The 19,625-nt window shown below is 39.9% G+C and overlaps 1 protein-coding gene across 1 annotated transcript in view; it reads right to left on the reverse strand.

Moving 5' to 3' along the window:
* Positions 1-11,228, reverse strand: part of LOC140951587 (T-box transcription factor TBX1-like) — an 11,612-nt gene extending 384 nt beyond the window's left edge. The window contains exons 1-7 of the mRNA XM_073400871.1: positions 10,879-11,228; positions 10,560-10,800; positions 4,460-4,733; positions 2,476-2,643; positions 1,770-1,837; positions 941-1,068; positions 1-754 (exon numbers count right to left, since the gene is read on the reverse strand). The exon at positions 1-754 is cut by the window's left edge and continues 384 nt beyond it. Coding sequence (XP_073256972.1) covers positions 456-754; positions 941-1,068; positions 1,770-1,837; positions 2,476-2,643; positions 4,460-4,733; positions 10,560-10,800; positions 10,879-11,047 — 1,347 coding nt within the window. The 5' untranslated portion in view covers positions 11,048-11,228 and the 3' untranslated portion in view covers positions 1-455. The remainder of the gene's footprint in view (positions 755-940; positions 1,069-1,769; positions 1,838-2,475; positions 2,644-4,459; positions 4,734-10,559; positions 10,801-10,878) is intronic.
* Positions 11,229-19,625: the final 8,397 nt, after the last annotated feature.

Here is a 19,625-nt window from a genome sequence, read left to right on the forward strand (position 1 = left end):
AGGAATCAAGTGATCATGACGCTGTATTAACTTAAATAATCTTTTGAAAATTTGCGTCTGCGAACGAAACATTATTGAACAAATCTCTAATGATCAAGAGGCATTTAATAGGTTGTGGCATTAGGTTGGCATTGGAGAAAGGCAACGTCTTGGTGTGGGATTGGCCATTTGGAGTTTGCTCTAGAGACTGTCGGGGTTGGTGTTGTTTCGAATTGCGCACTGTTTTGAGAGACGAATTTTGACCCAGTCTCCTACGCAACTTTGTTAAAGCCAAATAAGGACGCGATAGTGTCTCCAAAACAGTCCCAGAGTGCAATTCGATACAACACTTAACCAGTCTCGGGTCCGGTGCTCTTGAGAGTATCCGCGCTTCTGCTATTGCCCACCAACATCGATTCTATGTAAGAAATTCGTTTGTGTCCTCAAGATTTCATTTTCAGTCTCACAATGTTCTGTCATTGACTTGATATTGTCCCCGGTGGAGATTGATAACCAGGTATTTCGCTTTGCGGTGCTGAATTATACCTTAAATACGGCGATGGATAAGGTACGCTGCGATGGTCACGTAATGGTGGAAATCCCCGATACACGGAAGTTGATGTCCCGGGCGAGGTAGGGTGGGGATGTAGTAGCGGTGACGTAATGGTTGGACTTATGATGGGAGTACACGAGGGAACTGTTATGGAGGGGAGCGTTAGCGAGGGAAGAACACGGCCCATGGGTATCAAAGGTGACGTCACAGTCGCCATGGATCCTAAAGACAAGAGCGTGGAAATCGTGAGTTAAAGGCAAATAATTTTTAAGTTAAAAGCTTTGGATGATGATTTTATGGAAACAGGAACGTTTTATTGTTGGTGCAAGTCCACATCAAAAGCTGCCCCAGCCGTTTTCCTCATTCTACCCAAGCCATTTACAAAAGGAAGGACTGGCCAACACGAACCTGTTAAGCTTTCTCCTTCTTCACTCCCAGAAGCACAAGACTTAGGAGAGAACACCTCTCCTTGAATCCGAGACTTTGAACTTGGTACCATGTTGCCGGGTTCTACTTGCTTTATAACTTCTACCACGCTAAATAATTAGAAGAAAACCCAACAACAATCGATTACAATGTCATCCTATTGATTTTTTTAAAAATAAATTTTAGTTTGTTATTTATCTATATATTTATGTAACACCTAAGAGCTTAGCCACCTTTTTGACAATGTGTACGCATCAAACAAATTCAAAAACATTAATACCAAAGCTAGGTACCGCCCTAAAAAGTAAAACATTATTTTAAAACAATATAAAATTTAACCTAAGCAAACTTTGTAGCATCAATGCCAAATTAGGAAAGAAAAGAGGACGGAATAAATTTTTATCAGTTGCAAGAAATTTCTCCCGGAGACAAATTCAATGAAAACACTGGTGGCTCATTTGATAAAACCTGAGGTCATGTCATCATGTGAAAAAATTCGGCTGCACTCGCCCTAGTCTCTGTAAGGCTTCTTCCCGGGCCTTCTCGGTCAATGCATTTAGGTGACGCATAGGAACGCATAGGCCGCGCGGAATAATGAGGCCTAGGCACTAGGCAAGTACTTTCCCAGCATTTTGTATTCGAAAGAACGATGTCGGTGGTGCGCAGGCAAGGTGGCCGCTGAGCTTGAGACTATTGACTCGATTAGCTATGCTATTTTCGAGTGGGACATTAATTTAAAACACGAATTTCTTGCAGCATGTTGTGTACATGAAAGAGTGTAGGTAAAGTGTTTCAACCAGGCCACACCTACCAGTCATCCGGGTCACAATCACGAAATCCTTTAGCGAAAGGGTTACTAGCTATCTTCAGTTGGGTTATCTGCGAAGAATATAAAACAGTGCCAATAGTGACCAACATCAATTTTCTCCTAACGATATCCAAACATTGTCAAGAAATACGATTATGAGAATTAACAAAATGATCAGCACAGACAAAATGTCTTGATCTGTTATCAAATCCTCTCAACTCATTCTTTAAGGAAATGGATGAGATCAGTTTGGAGAATTTGTATGTGCATGTTGGTACGTAAAGGGTTAAGAACCCCTCTGTAGGGAGTAGGGACGGTAACCAGTAAGGTGTAGAGTAGGAGCTATAGAACCGTACTGAGCCTAGAATGAACATGGTGTGGTAAAGGATTACGAGCGGTTTAACAATAGTCCCAGTGCATACCAACTCTCAATGATCTGATACAACCATTGTCTGACTTCTATATTTCAAAATTCATTTACTCAAAAATTGAACAGATCTTTAAACAGTTTGAGTGTAAGAATCATCTTGTAAAAAACATAAAACTGAGGTCTACAGATCAAACAATATTTCCCACAGTTTTATTCATCTTCCGGTAACTATGCATTCCCCTGGCTGGAAAGAATTTTGAGAATGGTTAATGAGCTACTGGCTAGACACTCTAATCCTTTTCCTCTGGAATCAATGTGAAGGAATGGAAAAGGACCTACCATGTGGTTTTGATAAGCCGTTACAGCCATGAATTGCGTTTCAGGAAACACGAAGGTTTTTACATGTTCCGTACTCGCTCTTAGAGCACTGGTCATCGTACTCTTTTCTTGGTTGTCTAGTACAACGTGAAATCGAGGCTGGTACTTATGCATGGAGTTGAGTATAATCTAAGAGCAAAAACAACAACAAAACGGTCATCATTCATTGTTATCGTAATGATCATCATTAACGTTATCAAGAAGAGGTTGGTGATCCCTTTCTTATCTTCAAAGTTTTTCTGCAGAACAGCCTGGAATGGAGCCAAAAAGGAAGACCGCAAAGGAAAGAGATTTTAATGACGAAACCCTAACAGTGAAGAGCACGCTAAAAGCTCTGAAACCGTGCATTCAAGGAAAGACGTCTGAAGACTCTTAACGACAAATGCGGGCCCTTCTTCGCAATCTGTTTTGCCTTCTTTATAAATGATCAAATACTTGGACAAGTTGCTAATTTTCAAAGCGATTTGATGCCTTTATAATTTAGTAAGCTGACAATTAAGCATTTTGTTTTTGGACATTGCAAGGTTAGTTAGACGAGAGTTGAATACAAAAACAACCGCAGTAAACTGAAGAATTTGAATTAGTTAGAGAGGGAAATAAAACCTAATTATGGTAGCGTGCATTCAAGGAAAGACGTCTGAAGACTCTTAACGACAAATGCGGGCCCTTCTTCGCAATCTGTTTTGCCTTCTTTATAAATGATCACATACTTGGACAAGTTGCTAATTTTCAAGGCGATTTGATGCCTTTATAATTTAGTAAGCTGACAATTAAGCATTTTGTTTTTGGACATTGCAAGGTTAGTTAGACGAGAGTTGAATACAAAAACAACCGCAGTAAACTGAAGAATTTGAATTAGTTAGAGAGGGAAATAAAACCTAATTATGGTAGCTCAGTTAACGTATGCCGGTCTGTAGGTAATAACAAGGTGATAGCCTGCGTGGCAGGCGTTTGAAAGGGAAGGGAAAGGGGGTTTTGGGCGCGAGGGAAACGCGAAACGCGAGGGGCGCTCCTCGCGCGCCCCTCGCACTTCTCTCGCACCTTTCTCAAACGCCTGCCACGCAGGCTAACAAGGTGATAGCACTGGGGGTACATGTTAGTGAATACTTTACAATAACAGCAAGGTAATAAGTTCCGGCGATTAGAAGATAAGCAAAAGAAATGTCGGGTTCGGTTCCGCTTGAGCATACGTGAATTCGTGGCAAAAACTTACTACGTACTAAAAGGAAAAGCACGTCTGGGTGCCGGGCGGATTCAAAAAATTCAGAAAGGTTGGGCCGGAGACTTGCCATGCGCCACACATATATATTTTTGGTTTCAAGCATCTCTATCCAATATTAAGGCTTTAGAAGCCACATTTTACTAAGAACTCTTAAGTATTTTCTTAGGGGACTCCGCAATAGAATAGTCTAAAACTCTATTACGTTACACTAGCACGCCACGTCTAGCCCGCACCGGCTATCCTATTCGTGGCTGTGCATTGTGGGTTTTTTATTTAAAGGTAAGTTCCTCTTCCCAATAGCGCGCTATTGGGAAGAAAGTACCCTATCTCTTATTAGCATTACAGGCATTGTTTTTGGCTGGCTGCATTGAGAATAGATCACAACTTTAACACAATTGCAAGCAAAAGGACGGACTACGGGCCCCTCCACCTCCTCTAAATCCACGCTTCTCTCCAGCCAGAGGGTGTTTTGATCCAGTGCTATTCACTGGCTCAGTAAAATAAACAGCTTGAAAGACCGGATAGGGTGAAGAAATTTCAATAACATTTGGATTTTACCATAACGTCCCAGTTAACTAATAAAATGTTTGGCTGTCTAACTATCAGGTGATCTTATCATATCGTGCTATTTTCTTATCTTAGCTAAAAATTAAAAAAAGCCGAGCAACACTGATTTCGATTTTTAACTAACGTTAACCTACGCCAATACGAAACACCACATACATGTCCATTGTCATCCATCAGGTTGTTTGTGAGTTTAAGTTTGTCAAAAGACACGACTTGTTTCATCCATTGCTGTCCAGTACAGGGAGAGTCGGGATGAATGTGTACTCTCCCGGGTACACTGGAGTCTGCTTTGCCCGCCACCAGCCACTTGGAACTGTGGAACGCGTACCTGTAACGTTTGTCGTCCACTGAGACAAAGTCCATCATAAGAATGTATTTGGCTGTAGGGTCCAGTCCGTGAAGTCTCACTTGGAACGGTGGAAACATGCGCCTGTGGAGAAAAAAAAGATTTAGAGGTCAGTTCAGAGAAGTGTTTATCCTGAACTCACAATTTCGTGCACTGTTCGGAAAACCAGCGATACAAAAAGAAAATGATCGCGCCATCTCAGCTAATTAACTTCTAATAAAAGTCAGTTGTCGAGAGTGAAGCACTAAAGTCTGTTATCATTTAAGGTTATCAAGCTAATTTAGCCAGCACTGAAAATATTCCAAACCGACTAACGTTTTGGGCGTTGACGCTCTTACCATTCGAAGGCTGTTTGTCATACTATTACTTCAGTTCAATAAAACGATGTATGTGAAGCATGTAACATAGAAGCTATTTTGCTGATCTAAAGACACACCATTTGTGTTAACTCAAAGTAAAGATGACCTGGTTAGCCCTTTAATATCGTTTTATTTTACACACACACAGAGGAAAAAAAAGCTATTAAATATGTGAAGAGGTTCATTCAAACAAAGTTAAAAGGTTCACGAAGGGTTCACAAAAAATGGCAACAACGAAAACAATGGCAATCACTGATATATAGGTTTATCGGAACTACTTCTCTGTTATATCAATTGATAGAAATCATTCATAGGATAAAGCTGAAACATCATGTCCAGTATGGAAAACCTACTACTTTACATATTGATTAAAAATGTTTATTTGCTGTAGACTCGATGTAGACAAAGGTAAACAAAGACATGCGGAGAGAGACACATGCGTTCTAGATGATTGTCAAGAGGTGGCCGAGGGTTTCTTTGAAAGGTTGAGCCACAAGAGCTCAGTGAAACCGATATAGACAGATTGTTCTACGCAAAAATTCAAGTATAGCGAATTCTCTACTTTGAAACGGAAACTGCCACCCAAATATGGATCTCTATGAGCCACAATAAACCAAACCGGTAACACTAATTTAAGAACGGGGGTATAGACAGAGGCAATGGTATTATCAATCTTGCGATGAGGTCTTGGGCAATCGAACCCCACAACTTATACAGCCGAATAGTAAACAGTAATGATACTTAACTGAAAGGAGATAAACGTTCACTTGCATATCACTCCTAAACCACAAAGATTTTCACTGATAATTCAGGTACAAAACCATAAAAAATAATATCACTCAACTGCAGACTACTCAAGTATTCTTAGTGATAATTAGGATATCCTCTACAAACTCATAAGTCACTATAATAAGCTTAACCTTGCTTAAGTATGGCCATGAATTCTGTGTGAAACTGTATAACGATAGAGAATCAGTGTCTGTCGAGCTCAGTACAAACTATTTTAGCAGCAGTGGGTTAATGGGAGATACGTCACTGATTTCTATTAGTACAGGGCGTTAACCTTTCAACTCCACTGAAACAATAAACGAAAATAGAACGGAAAAGTAGGCAGCCAAATATATAGACTTGCTACAAGTCGACCTCACGAGTTTTTTACCAAATATAGTTCGATGCAGTATTTCAAAACCGGGCAAATGAGAAACAGTGCCAAAAGAAGCCCAATTGCTGTTGTTGTTGTTGTTTTTTTTTGTAGTTTAAGTGCCCCGAAATAACCCTTGCTTTAGCCGCGAGGCATACTTTATTCTGCGAAGAATATTAATAGAGAAATACCTTGTGCAGCCTGAGCCATATTCCCTCCTAATATGGCCATAAATCAACTCAGGAAAAATGCAAAATTTAAAATCGTAGAATACTACAAAAGACATAAAATGTCAGACGAAAGGTCGGCTGAAGAGATTGTATTTGAATAGTCACACCATAGGACTTCTTCCAGAAAATCAAAAGATAGACTGACTTATTTCATGTTGTCATTGTCAATTCCGGAATATAGAGGGCTGAGCTGAAGTTATAGCAAGGTTTCCAAAGTAAGGTTTTTAGCTTGTCTCTGTTTGGCTGCTATTGAAAGCACCGGGTTGCGGTGGCGTTGTAGTAATCGTGCCTTCACTTAATGTCTTTCGATTTCACGTTTGGCCCAATTTAAACGCATGCTTATCTGCGAATGGCACTTCCAAAAGGCTTGCAATGAGGTGCGTCCTCATTCTGCCTGGTGGTTTAGAGGTACACATTTTCCGGTTAAGTCATTCTTTTATCGCATGCTAAAGTTACAGCAACTTGAACCTGCGTTGCTCAGGGGAGCCAGTCAGTAACACAGCACTCACACGAGGAATTCACTTTACTGGTGAGACGCAAAACGCATGTAACTGAGTTCTTTACGCTCATTGAGTTTACGAGAACTTCTTTTCTAAGAACGTTGAGGTAGACTATTGACCAAAAATACATACAAAAGAAAAGGAGTGAGACCTAAAAAAATAGTGATTTAGCTAGAAACACTTATAATAACAGAAATTTCTATCAATTTATTAGTTTTTATCTAAACGTAGCAAGGCACAGCGCAAGAAGCAGCTTTAAAATAAAACATTGTAGAGTTCAAGGTATTGTTTCGTTGCCATTCTAAACTAAATACAGCTTAAGTAGTAGATTGGGGACTTATAACAAACTACCATAGCCTTATAACTTAGAAACATGCTAAGAATGTTTCAGCTCAAACAGGAAAGCACTAAGAATATTTAGTCTCTGCTCATGTTCACCCTCAGCTCTAAAATTAGACATCGGATAAAACGACCTGTGACCTTTATCATTACGTTTATTATGTAAGTACTCCTGCAGTTGTTATTCTAGTACACAGTTAATTTTCCTGTGCGGTTTTGTCCAGAGATCACCTTGCACATTCATCCTTCATTAAGACGGGACGCTAAAATATCACTCCTTCTTACATAACAATCATGGTCGCAAATCGATTTCATCCGCGTTGTGCAGTGTTGCTTTCACCTGAAGGAATACATACCCAAACCGCTTTACATTGACTCTAACTTCTAAGGCTTGATAGGTGAAAGTAGTTAAACCCGATTAAAACCCTTTCATGGCTATTTCTCGCGTCAAACGGACGTAAGCAGAGCCGTATATTCTCACGGTTCTCCCTGTTTATGTGGCTGGAGACGAAAGATCGCGACTTTTCATGTCAAAAAGACATCATACAAAATTTCGCACTGGCAATAGCCCGGTATGCCAAAGTGGAGGTTTTTTTTCACTATCCAGCCCTTCTTGCCCCCCTACAAAGATGAAGAACTTCCTAATGGGAGGTTGGAGATTATTTTTTCCGTCTCTCTTGGTTTGTCGTTTTCCGGCATGCTAAGTGTTTCGATGGTTTTTAAATGAGTCACTAGTTCTGTGTTAAAAGCGAGGTAGTAGAGAACGGTAGAGGGTTAAATTTCGGAATTATTCGTCAATTTGCGTCGTGAATATTACAATGGATAACTATTGTCGCTAGCACTAGCTTCTCTAAGTCCAAGAGAATACTAAAAAGAAACATGTTAATACAAATGACGATTGACTCGCCAAAAAGATGTCCTGCGAATACAGCCATCTCTCGTATTGGAAGGCTAGCAAAAAAGTGGCCTACTATTTTTTTTAGAGAACGACTGAATTTGAGCCAAGAAATGCATCCTCTTAGAAAGCAATTACACACTTGGCATCGATTCGGTGAGATCTCTAGAAGGCCCGATTTCTACTTCCTTACTTCCGCGGTTTACCTCATACGAAAGGCGCCAATGATTATTCAAAAATTGAAAATTCCAAAAGCAGGGGAAAAGACAAGCCGCCAAACATAATGTTTCAACTCATTACAACATTTTGACAGGCATGGCGTTTCGCGCTACTTTTGATTTATGATAGAATTGCGTCCGAAAAATATTTTGTCAAATTACAGGTCTCGATGAATACCAGTGATCTTTCCGGGGGGGAATTCAAGGAGCTTTACCCAGGGGGGCGCCGCCCCCAGCTACAAATCTGTACCCTAATGTATTCGAAATAGTGTTCCATTTGCGATAAAATTTGAGACCATTATTTCAGTTAGCTTCCAGAGAAAATGATGCTCTCCTTTAACAGACTGTGGGTGAGAATTGAGCGACTTTCAATAAGCATGCACTTTGCTTGGGTTTAAGCTGCTTCAAATAGTATCACTTGGATTAAACAGCCCTGAGGTGCGGTTTTTATTAAGATATTTCTTTCCTTTGCGCCTGTACTTTCCTGATAGAAGCCAAAAATAAAATTCACAATAAAAGTCCAAATTCTAATCGAAACATTTCAAATCAAGAAACTGAATCAAATACAACGCCGGTGAGAAGTTACTACTCTTAATTACCAAAGATGAAGAAAATGTGATTAAAATCTTCTATGGCACACCCTTTTAATGTGAAGACCCCTCTGAAAAACTAAAATTGCAGATAGCGAATAGCTATAAATCACACAAACTACTGGGTCCTCGTTATACTCATCCCCAAAATGCTCTAAATGAATAATTGAAAACAAAATGTATCATAACACCAAAGAAACGCGCAAAAACTTGTGCTGTACGCATGGCTTCAAATTCATCCAAAGTTCCCTGACTAAATCTTGATTTTGAGAGTAAATGGGTTACATATCCCCAAATAAAGGTTTTCATCTGCATAGTCATATTCTTAACTTCGTAAAATCCTTTCCCGAATCTTTCGTGCACTTCCAAGGTACCATGTCGGGTGTCCCCAATCTTCCATTTATTCTACAGTCGTTTTGCGCGGGTTAGACTGCACTCCCTTCGGCCTGCTCATAGCTTCTACTATTTGTAAACCCAAACTAAAAAGAACAGAGCGCTACAACGCGCAAGCAAAGCGAGCCTTAGCACAAAATCCATGCTTTAAAGCTAGAAAATGGACGCTGTGAAATGTCCTCATTGGACCCCCCCACCCCCCCGGGTTATGAGTTGCCTGAGGCTGATCTAGTCCACAAACAGACATCAGTCATTGTTTGAAGTTAAGTTCACGATAAACGCAAAAGCATTGCGTTTAAAAACTTAGCAGAGCGCTTGATTTCTGGCAAATCACTATGCGAATATTGGGAAAAAGGAAAACTTTTTTCGAGGCGCTTCTCCACCACACGTTCACTGCTATCGGCTCAAGAACACTGAGCCAAAGATATTCGTGTAATCTTACAACTTTTAATTAGCTTAGCATTCATGCAACTTCCTGTCCCTCTTAACTTTACAATAGCCGTTTCTGCTTGTTTGTATTTTTTATTTGTATTTCTGGGGGAAAATTGAGAGAAATTATATTCCGATGGCCACACGCGTTTCTATCCGTTCACTGCTTTTGTCCTCAGAGAAAACAAACACAAGACTGCCCCATAATGGTTCCTTGTTATGATAGCGCCGATTATGACATCAAAAACATTTTTTCCGGCTAATGGAATAAACAGACTTTCTCACTGAAAATAAACGTATTCAGTGCAATGTTATTTTTTTGGAATTCACCAGGTCGCATGCCAGTAATGAGCGATTTCCTTGTACGTTATCAAACAACGCAAGATAACGGACGAGCAATTTGCGCACAATTTTCGAACAATTTACTCACGGCCCCCCGTAACCCCATATTATTACAAAAACCGTTTGAGCAGCAACGTAAGCTGCTTTCTGCAGCGTGTATTCATTAAAAATATCAGCGCTTATAAATAGTCTATCTGCACTGAATTTACACATTATTCGCCCCACGCCAAATTGAATGATCAATATTGTCTATAAAAGGTGTGAACGTAGAATTTGGTGATAATATTCGCTAAGGTTACTCATATATACTCCCAGAGCTAACTTCAGTATATCTATGAGCAGAACACAGACTACTAAATTCGATTTTTTCTCCCTTGTGCAGTTTTTTAGATGACAATTCATTAAAATTCGTGCTCATAAATTATCATGTTGCACCGATAGTAAAGGCGTGAAATTATGAAAGAAATGACTAACCTTCCCGCCTTTGTTACTATCATCTCTGTGCCAAGAGAGTAAAAATCGTCCCATAAATTCTTCATCTCGATGTCTACTTTTACATTGGCTAAGGAACAGGCCAGTGGGCTGGCTGGAGGAGTAGATGAAGTGCAGCATCGCTCATCTATATTTCTACAATCGCGCGACGAACTCGTGCTGTCTGAAGGGAAATTTTCAGGCGACGAAACCTTCTTTCCTGTTCCTGCATTTCGAAGCCTCTCTACGATAAACAATAGGGAAAAAAAATGAAGGTATTATATCACTAGTGTCTACCCGAGGTGCTGAAATATCCTCTCACCCTCCATATCTTTGGTTAGCCTGAATGAGTCCCAGTTGAACATTATTGGAACGTACGTCTGTCGGTTGTAGCTGGTGATGTTCATGAACCCCGGGATCTGTGAAGCGTCTATCAAATGTGCAATCGAGAATGCGTTCGCCTTGGGAGATAGCGGTCCGGATAGGTCCATTTAACGACCAATCCGGTTGCTATCCGATTAATTAGCACAAAGCCCGAAGACCGTTCGGTCAGAGGTTTTCACTGCGTGTAAGAAAGACGGAGACGCGAAATTGATGCGAGTTTCGTAAATGTGTATCTCAAGATGATGCGCGCTTATGGAGCGCTTGTCTAAAGATGGAATTTCCAGTATCTTGGCCTTCCTCTCGAGTTATGACCTCCTGTCATTCAACACTGTCATTACAAAAACAATAACTGTCACCTGTGGAGAGAAACAGTTCGAGTGGAATTCTGAAGGAGATTCATTGGTATCAAGAAGGCGCGCACAGTTTTCGTTGCCATGTGGCCTTGGTTATTCTTTCGAATTCAAAGATTAACATAAAATGGATTTGTAAGAACGTTACGAAATATCATTCATGCTTGATCCTGCTAAGAATGCCCCTGGGAAACATCAAATAGTGCTGCTTAATAATGTGATCCGAGACGATGTTGTTGTTTTTACACGTGAGATGTTAAGAGCTATAAAATGCAATCTGTTCTTTAGGTGACGGCAAAGCTGTTAAAATTTTACATCATCGGTTGGTTATGACCCGGTTAAACCTTAAGAGAAGGTCATTAACTATAGATGAGCAGATATGCCCGGGCTTTTGACGTTTTTCACATGAGAAATCGTATTCGTTGAGGTTTGGCATACCGTTCAGAAGGGGAGTGTTTAACGCAAACATCTAAATTGTTAGGTGTTGGGTTTGCCTTTTAATTGACATTGTTAAACAAACTCTCCTGACAAGGAAGGTCCTGGCTAAACAATTACGCCATAAATCTTTGTTATCATTCGCACTTCTTTTATTAACAAGGTGTCAATCATTCGGGGTGAGCGATTGTTGTTTCTTGGTTTGGCTTCATCGGGCGGTGAATTACAGGATTTAAAAAGCGTCTTTCATCGAGCATATTATCAGGACAAACCGTAAATGAAATCACGAGTGCTTTAATACAGCTTTGCGATTGCGAATTGGAGTATTTCAGGCCCGCGGACGGCTACATAATTGGGGAAAATCAAGATTACCGGCTATTCGTGCTTATAGCCTGGGTTACTTAGATTCCATCACATTCGCTAATTCTCTGGCAAAAACCAGATGTGGATCATTTGAGGCAATTTACGTAAATTTTCACCTCTTTCTCTAAATGAAGCAGCTTTAATTTTCTGTTTTAACCACACTTACTCAGCTGTTTATGCCAAAACATTGATCATGGGCTTCTAATGAGAGAGACTTTTTGTGGCCTGTTACATCAATTGATAGTTCAGGATAGACACGATAGTGGTCAATAGTCGAATTGAAAACTTGATATTCAAGCAAAACATAAGTGTGCCTAAAAACGCACAGACGTGTCACTATAACCGGGTTAAGTTTCGACAAAGAACACCTGCTCATTTTTATGTTTTTATAAAGATCGACAAAACTGACAAAGATCTGACGTCCCGAAATGGGGCAGGTCGCATCTCATCCCAAACGCGTATTTTGCCGAGGTTTTCAGGGTTTAAATCCAACAATAATAAGCAGGAAAAAATGCCGGAAGCCGATGTTTTTGTACGCTTGTGCGGGCCTTGTCAAATCGATCACACAACCTCGATAAGAAAACATGTAGGCGTAGAAGGCTTGCATGGTAGAGAAATTGGTTTTTAATTCTATTATACCCGTACATTCAATTAAGCAATCTAATGTGACGGTGCTTAATTAAAAACATGCTAAAATTGCTGCTCTCGAAGAATTTAAAAAGAGTACCAAAGAAAATAGCCTGGAGTTCTACAGTTTTTCTCACTAATGAATGGCTACCTAAGCATGCAGCACTAAAATCTCTTCTATAAGCCATGATTATCACACTGCTGCTGTCGCCAATTGACTATTCAGTGCTGAGAGAAACGAGGGCTACTTATGATCACAAGTTTTTACTTTAGAGCTTATCTGCGATCAAGCCATAATCCCCTCCTGTTCTTCTCTCCACAAGAATCAAATGGAGCCCCACCGATCATGGAAGAATGATTCCATTTTATGCTTATCCCCTAAAGATGCCCAAGTTCGAAAATTTAAAAATATATATTAAAAAGCCTCATTTGATATAGTAGCGTATCGATAGAGTACCGGGCCACAGATAGTGATTACTGAGGTGATATCTCCACGCCGGCGCCGAGAATCAGGCAACTGGCTACTCGGCAACTGCGATCCCCATGTCGAGTTGTAGGTTGTAGTGTACCGCTACTGCCCCAACTGTACTATAATTCCGACACGGTCTGTTGACAAATGAAATCAAGCGAAGGGATACGAAAGCTTTATGAGCTAAGGAAACTCGTTGCTTTATTTTAAGGTACAGAATCACAGAATTCATGGCCATATGTGAAGCAAACTAACACTTCAGGTCACGAAAGAGCCCAGATGGATGCGATTTTTACCGCTCCTCTAAAGACTTTCGGTTTTCTAGTATATCAAAGACGCACCGCTTGCAGGGAAATCGAACCAAGAGTAAACCGCGCGATTAGCAAAATTCCACGATGATAACAGACGGAAATTATTATCAGGTCTGTATTTAACACATAACTTAGCGTGACACGTCTTTGGATATCGCAGCATTGAGGAGAAAGTAAATTGCGCTAATTGTTAGTCGCACTTTTGATTCTGGGCCTGACTTGTCTGTCAGCGATGCGCGTGGATCTCATGAAACTAAATCAGGAGCGTGAATGATGAGTATATTTCTTACTTTCTATTTTGTTCACATCTTTAAAAACGCATCAGTAATTTTTAAAACATTGAAGGACGAACCTATTGACCCCTTTGATGTATTTTTACGTATTTCACTGGACGCAAGGTAAAGTGGTACCTCGATTTAACGAAGGGCCAAGGGACTCAGGCCACGCTTGGCGAAACTGATTCGCTGTAATGAGGAGTCCATCGAGGTTCGTTGCCATATATAATACTATTACTGCGTCGAAGAATCGAGGACCTCGTTTTATCGAGGTCCGACTCACAGCTGATTGTAACCGTTACGCAAATGTAAGTGAGTTTAGCTGATATTGTCTAAACACTTTCTCATTTGTAGGTTTCAGAAGTCATCGTTTCTTCCCCATAAAAACACAGGTACCCCAAGCTCACGAGTGAGTTACGAAACAGAAAAATTATATTAAGAGTTTGTATGGAAAATTTATTGGTTTTTATTAGGGCGTTAAAACAGAAATAAAAATACATCAAAAATTCCTACCTTGTCTGCTTGTCTTCTTTGTGGTATGTTCTCAGTCAGGCCAGGTTCTCAGTCTTCTTAGCAGTTCTGGCCGTTTCAGCGCGATTTAGCGAGTTTTAGTTCTACCGAACGGCCGGGCGAACCTGGCGAAAGGCCAGAAATGCTAAGAAGATACCACAAACAAGACAAGCAGACAAGGTAGGAAGTTTTGATGTATATTTATTTCTATTTTAATGCCCTGAATGACGATCGACAAATTTCCCATACAAACTCTTATCATCAGTTTCTGTTACTCAACTCACTCGTGAGCTTGGGGTACCTGTGATAAAAATCCTCATAATTCGAAGGTTGCGCAAGAATGCCGTTAGTCATATCTCGAACTTGGGCCACCTGTGGTTACAGCTGTGGTTACAGCTGCCGTTACTGCATATTATTTTTTAATATGCACTAACTTTATCGAAACTTATAAGTGTCGGACATCTTACAGCTGGCGAACTCATTATGTCTCAATAATTGCTCTAAGTTTTGGTGCAGTTTCTGTCGGTGATCAAAGTACGAATGACTGCTACATGCGTCATGCATAAAGTTTTCTTAAACCTACCGAGGAATAATTAAAGTAAGATCACATTCAAGTCATAATCAAGAGGGACAGCTAAATTTTAAAAAGAAAAGAATTGGAAAAAATCTTGGTCACGCTCTTCTTGCGTGACTGGTTTGCGAATGGGTTAGGGGCTGCGAGTTATCAAAATCAGAATGGTAACTGTCTCACTTTGAGATGCAAATTGTTGTCGAGTCAGCCCAGTTACGTTATGTTACACTTAGAAATAATTGTTGTCAAAGGTGATTTGCCTTACTGGAGAAATTATTGATTTAGGATAATGGTGGCAAATAAAATAGCCTGCGTAGAAGGCGCTGGTTATAATTTTTTTTAGGCCAGCAGGCTACAAATAAAATTGAACCCTCTAACAACACGATCTCTGACAAATGAAGACAGCCCTGGTGTTGAAGCACTGCCCTTCCGCGCTGCCACGTGCATAACTCCAAACTTCGTGGGTCATATAAACTCTCGCGCGCCGAACTGAGGCCTAAATCATGACCTTGGACAAGAGAGAATTGCCTTGGAATACTTGTGTTCGGTTCCCCTGTATTTTTTTCCTGGTTCTCCCCTCCTTCACCTTAGAGCTTCAGACCCCTTTTGCGCTCCATGTAGCAGAAAGATCAATTAATTCATTTCAATACTAGGAAACAAATTGAATGGTATATGTCTTTGAGGGGCAAACGCACACTTCAGCCCTTAGTACACTGAAGATCTTTTTGCACTTATGTAAACCTTGCCTGTAGTTGTGTAGTTTAAGCCTATGACTTGCTCTCAGCTCCTTATAACAGAACGACATAATTATAATCGAACTACATAATAACTCTAGTAGAAAACAAAACGTTATCGGGGAAATTGTATGGGGTTACTATTCGCTGGTACGCGACAGCTCCTTGAGACCCATGGCTAACCATTATCCCCCTCCCTCCCTTTCTCCCCCTTAGGGTGAATAGGCCATAATACTGTTCTATTTTGTTTTCAACATGACAAATACTTAGTCTTGGTCTAGGTTATAAAGAAAAGGTTAGAGATCTAGGAGAGGGCCCCGGAAGAGACAACCACCCACCCCCCTTCCTCCTCCCCCCCCCCCCCCTCCACATCTTGAACCAAAAGAGAGAAACGTTTTTCTTCTGCCCTTCCTGATACTAAACGGACGCTATCATAAAAGAGATCGTCTAATTATGTAATTACACTGAAACGCACCGCACATTGTTACCAACTCCTACTCCATAGAACACTTCAAGAAAGTACAGGAGAGGCCACTCCAGTTTCAATGTTTGTGATTGGGACAATCAGAATCTGTCAGAAGCCAGTGACTCGGGTCATGAGCTCCTGGGCATGTCGATTTTCTAACAATTTGGTTACTGCTTCTTGTTTTGGACCATGTTATGGGTACCTTTCCAGCCGATACCCCTTCGATTATATTTCTGTGTATAGTTAATGACAGGACAGTGCGGTATAATGATAATAATAATAATAAGATCCTAAGAGGGACCAGAGACACCTAAGGCTATAGGATATACTAAGCTTGATGCTTTCGGGAACGAGGCCACCCATAGATCTATAGATGTGAGACATGAACATAGCAATACTGAATAATCAATAATAATAACAATAATAATCGATAATCCTTTTAAGGTAAGCCCCTGCTTCAATGTATTTTGCAACACTAAATTTTTGTGGTTTCTGTACGGTATTGCTCCAAGCAAGTTTATTTTATCAATGTTATTATTTTTGGCAAGTTCAGACAGGGGAGGTTCAATAAATCCACCTGATTTATTGCAAAAAGCTTTCCTTCCCGGAAGATTTGGGTGTAAGATTATTTCCTTTGGTATTTAAATATTTATAAAAGGCTGCTCCCAACTCTGTGACGTCTGTTGTGCACCCTGCCTTAATGTGGTCTAATATGTCTTGGCTTCATGCCTGTGAAGTTTTAGACTTCCTCTTAATATATCGTTCAAATCTCAAGTGCTTTTTGTCTCGATTTTCTCGGAAATGCTTTGCAGTTGTTCGACCGCGCCGTTTTATATCAAAACAACAGCAGTCTGGCCGCAAGAATTGTCGGTATTTGTTTTTAACTCAGTGGGAGTATATAAAGGGCAATTTACACCCCAACGAAAAAAACGACGAACATCCCCGTCACTTTTATATGGGAGTGCCCCCGGGCCTTAAAACAGCAATATCGTCGTGACATAGCCCCGTTAAGGTCTCGACTCGTGAGGTGAAGGTGGGTAAGGGGTCGGGGCAAGGAAGTCAGTCAAGCTGTAGATTATTAAAGCTACAAATATGTTTCTTTTTTTAAAAAAAAAAAACATAATGCCTCAACCATGAAAATTTGTTATATCAAATAAATATTCATAATTTGTTTTCCTTGAAATGATTGTGAAGTTTAGATAAAGGTTAACGAACAAATATGTAGTAAACCCAAGAAAAATCGACTCGATCAAAGATCAACCCCCCATTAACGTTACATTTGGTAGCTGGAATTTTTGGGTACAATCAGCTCAGTTTACACGTGTGGCGTTTGTCATTATTGACGTTAACTCCACTTTGATTTATACCCATCGACAGACCGCGCCGAAAAGTCGTATCTCCTGAGTAACCTGGCCTTAACATTTTTTTCAAAGTAAAGTAGATTTGCGTTTTCTTTAGACCGATTTAACGTTCATTTTTAAAAGAAATTGGCTAGTATCTAATGGGAGCTCCCCTTTTAGGCTTTGCTAAATCCACATATTATAGCAAGCAGCCTTAAAAATGGTAATGACTCAAAACAATGCTCAAAACGTTCCTTGCGTGCATTTGAGTTACCCCCCTCCCCCACCAAGGTAAAATTATACGTTCGGTTAGGAACTCCTCAAAACCGTGATAGTTTTTCTTGAGGAAGAAAATTATCACCCCCCAAAAGACTAAAAAACTGAATTGTATAAGTACTTACCTCGAGGCAAACCTTGCAAAATATTTTTTGCCCAAAAACGGTGATGGTGATGGTTCCTTGATAAAGATGTGGAGTACAATGCAAAGGAATCTTCTTATCGCCTGAATGAGATCAACAGTAAATCAGGTTTTTTCCTATAATGGTGTGTTTTTGAGAGGGCTAAAATATAATCACTAAATGTTCCTGCAGAAAACAGCCTTCAAAATTTCATAGTAATGCTCTACTGTGGTAATGTGTTTAGCTCGAACTTCAAGTCAGTAATCGAGGACATTGTACGAATTGGACAACAGTGACATAAATATCGAACAGCGCCCTTATCTGGCGAACTTTGATCTTAATCTTCAAGCTATAAGGTGGTTTACGAAAATACTTAATCGGGGATCAATCTTCAAACAAAGAGTTTTGCTTGCGCGCAGTCCTTTAAGGGCAGACAATGAGTTCTTGCTTCAAATAAAATCGTTCTTTCTTTTGGCATTGCTAGCCAGGCCTAAATAACATCTTTGTTAAGTGAAGTGTTAGGATGATTGGCTGGATTAGTTTCATTTTATTAAGTTAACTGCATGTTATAGACGTATTAAGTAGTATGTATATGATGTGGTCTTTCATTTTTATCCTTGGCATAAATTCCATTTTCCTTTTATTCCTTTATTTTTATCATACATTGTTACATACCCCAAAACAAAGGAATATAAAACTTCAACCACAAAAAAACGAAACTGTACCGCAACTTAAGAAAGCACTTTACTGTGCTCTCGAAAGTAATCGAACTTCAATGAAAAGAAGCGTTATGAACTCCAAGAATGAGTTAAATTGGATTAATTCGTTGAGTGACAACTATTCCTAAGATCAACTCAAAGTGGGTTTGGTCAACGTTTGCTCAGTAAGAAAAACACCTGATATATCGAACAAAATTGTACAGTAATTAGTACACAAGCAGATTGGAAATATGTTGCGCTGAACAAAGTTAATTCCATTGTGTGAATGCCATCAGCTCTTATCTGAGTAGATTATTTGCAACTCTTTCAGGACGTGTGTAAAAGAATTTTAACTATCATGTGGTATTAATATACACAGCACTGAATGCGCGAACCATTTTAGGAACAAACATCGCTTAAGGAATTTATAGAAACAGGACTACTTATCGAAGACTTCCATCGACAATACCAACGTAAATGAACAGGAGCCGCATGCCGGCGTCTAAAGCTCACAGTTTGTCTTTGGTACAGCACAACACCTCTCATGTTTTAAAATAGTAAATTTCTTTACATTTGTTCTTACAACAAATGTTAAATACAACCGGAACATTGGAATCAAGTCCCGGGAGGGGGGGGGACTCATCAAAGTTTTGTACGGGAGGATCTGCCATAAGGTCCATTTTTTGGTCCACACCATTTTTTGACAGAAAAGTAACGCCTTTCGTAAACTTTTTATTGACAAATAGTAGTCTTTCACATACCTAGCTTTGACTTATGCAGCCCCTTTAACTGCTGTAAATGCACTGTCCTTAAAATGTGAAAGAAATCCCCAAACCAGAACCTTTTCCACAGTCATAAAATGTGTCTGTTAGTCCTTTTAGGTCTTTTTCCCGACCGAAATGACAGATTTCCCTACCCTTTTTTATACGTGAAATCCCTACCACCTGAAACCTGAAAAAGGTACCCCTTTCTGGCGGAGCCTTCCAGTATAGGTCATTATAGGAAGTACCCCCCCTCCCCCCAGAAATCAAGTATCAACATTATGGTTAGGAATTTTTTGTTGTTTCATTAGTTATTTGGAAATAGTTGATATACTATTTATTGTATAAGACTCCAAATAAATAAAACATGTATGTAT

This window comes from Porites lutea, chromosome 11, assembly GCF_958299795.1.
Source record: "Porites lutea chromosome 11, jaPorLute2.1, whole genome shotgun sequence".
Classification (NCBI taxonomy): Eukaryota; Metazoa; Cnidaria; class Anthozoa; order Scleractinia; family Poritidae; genus Porites; species Porites lutea.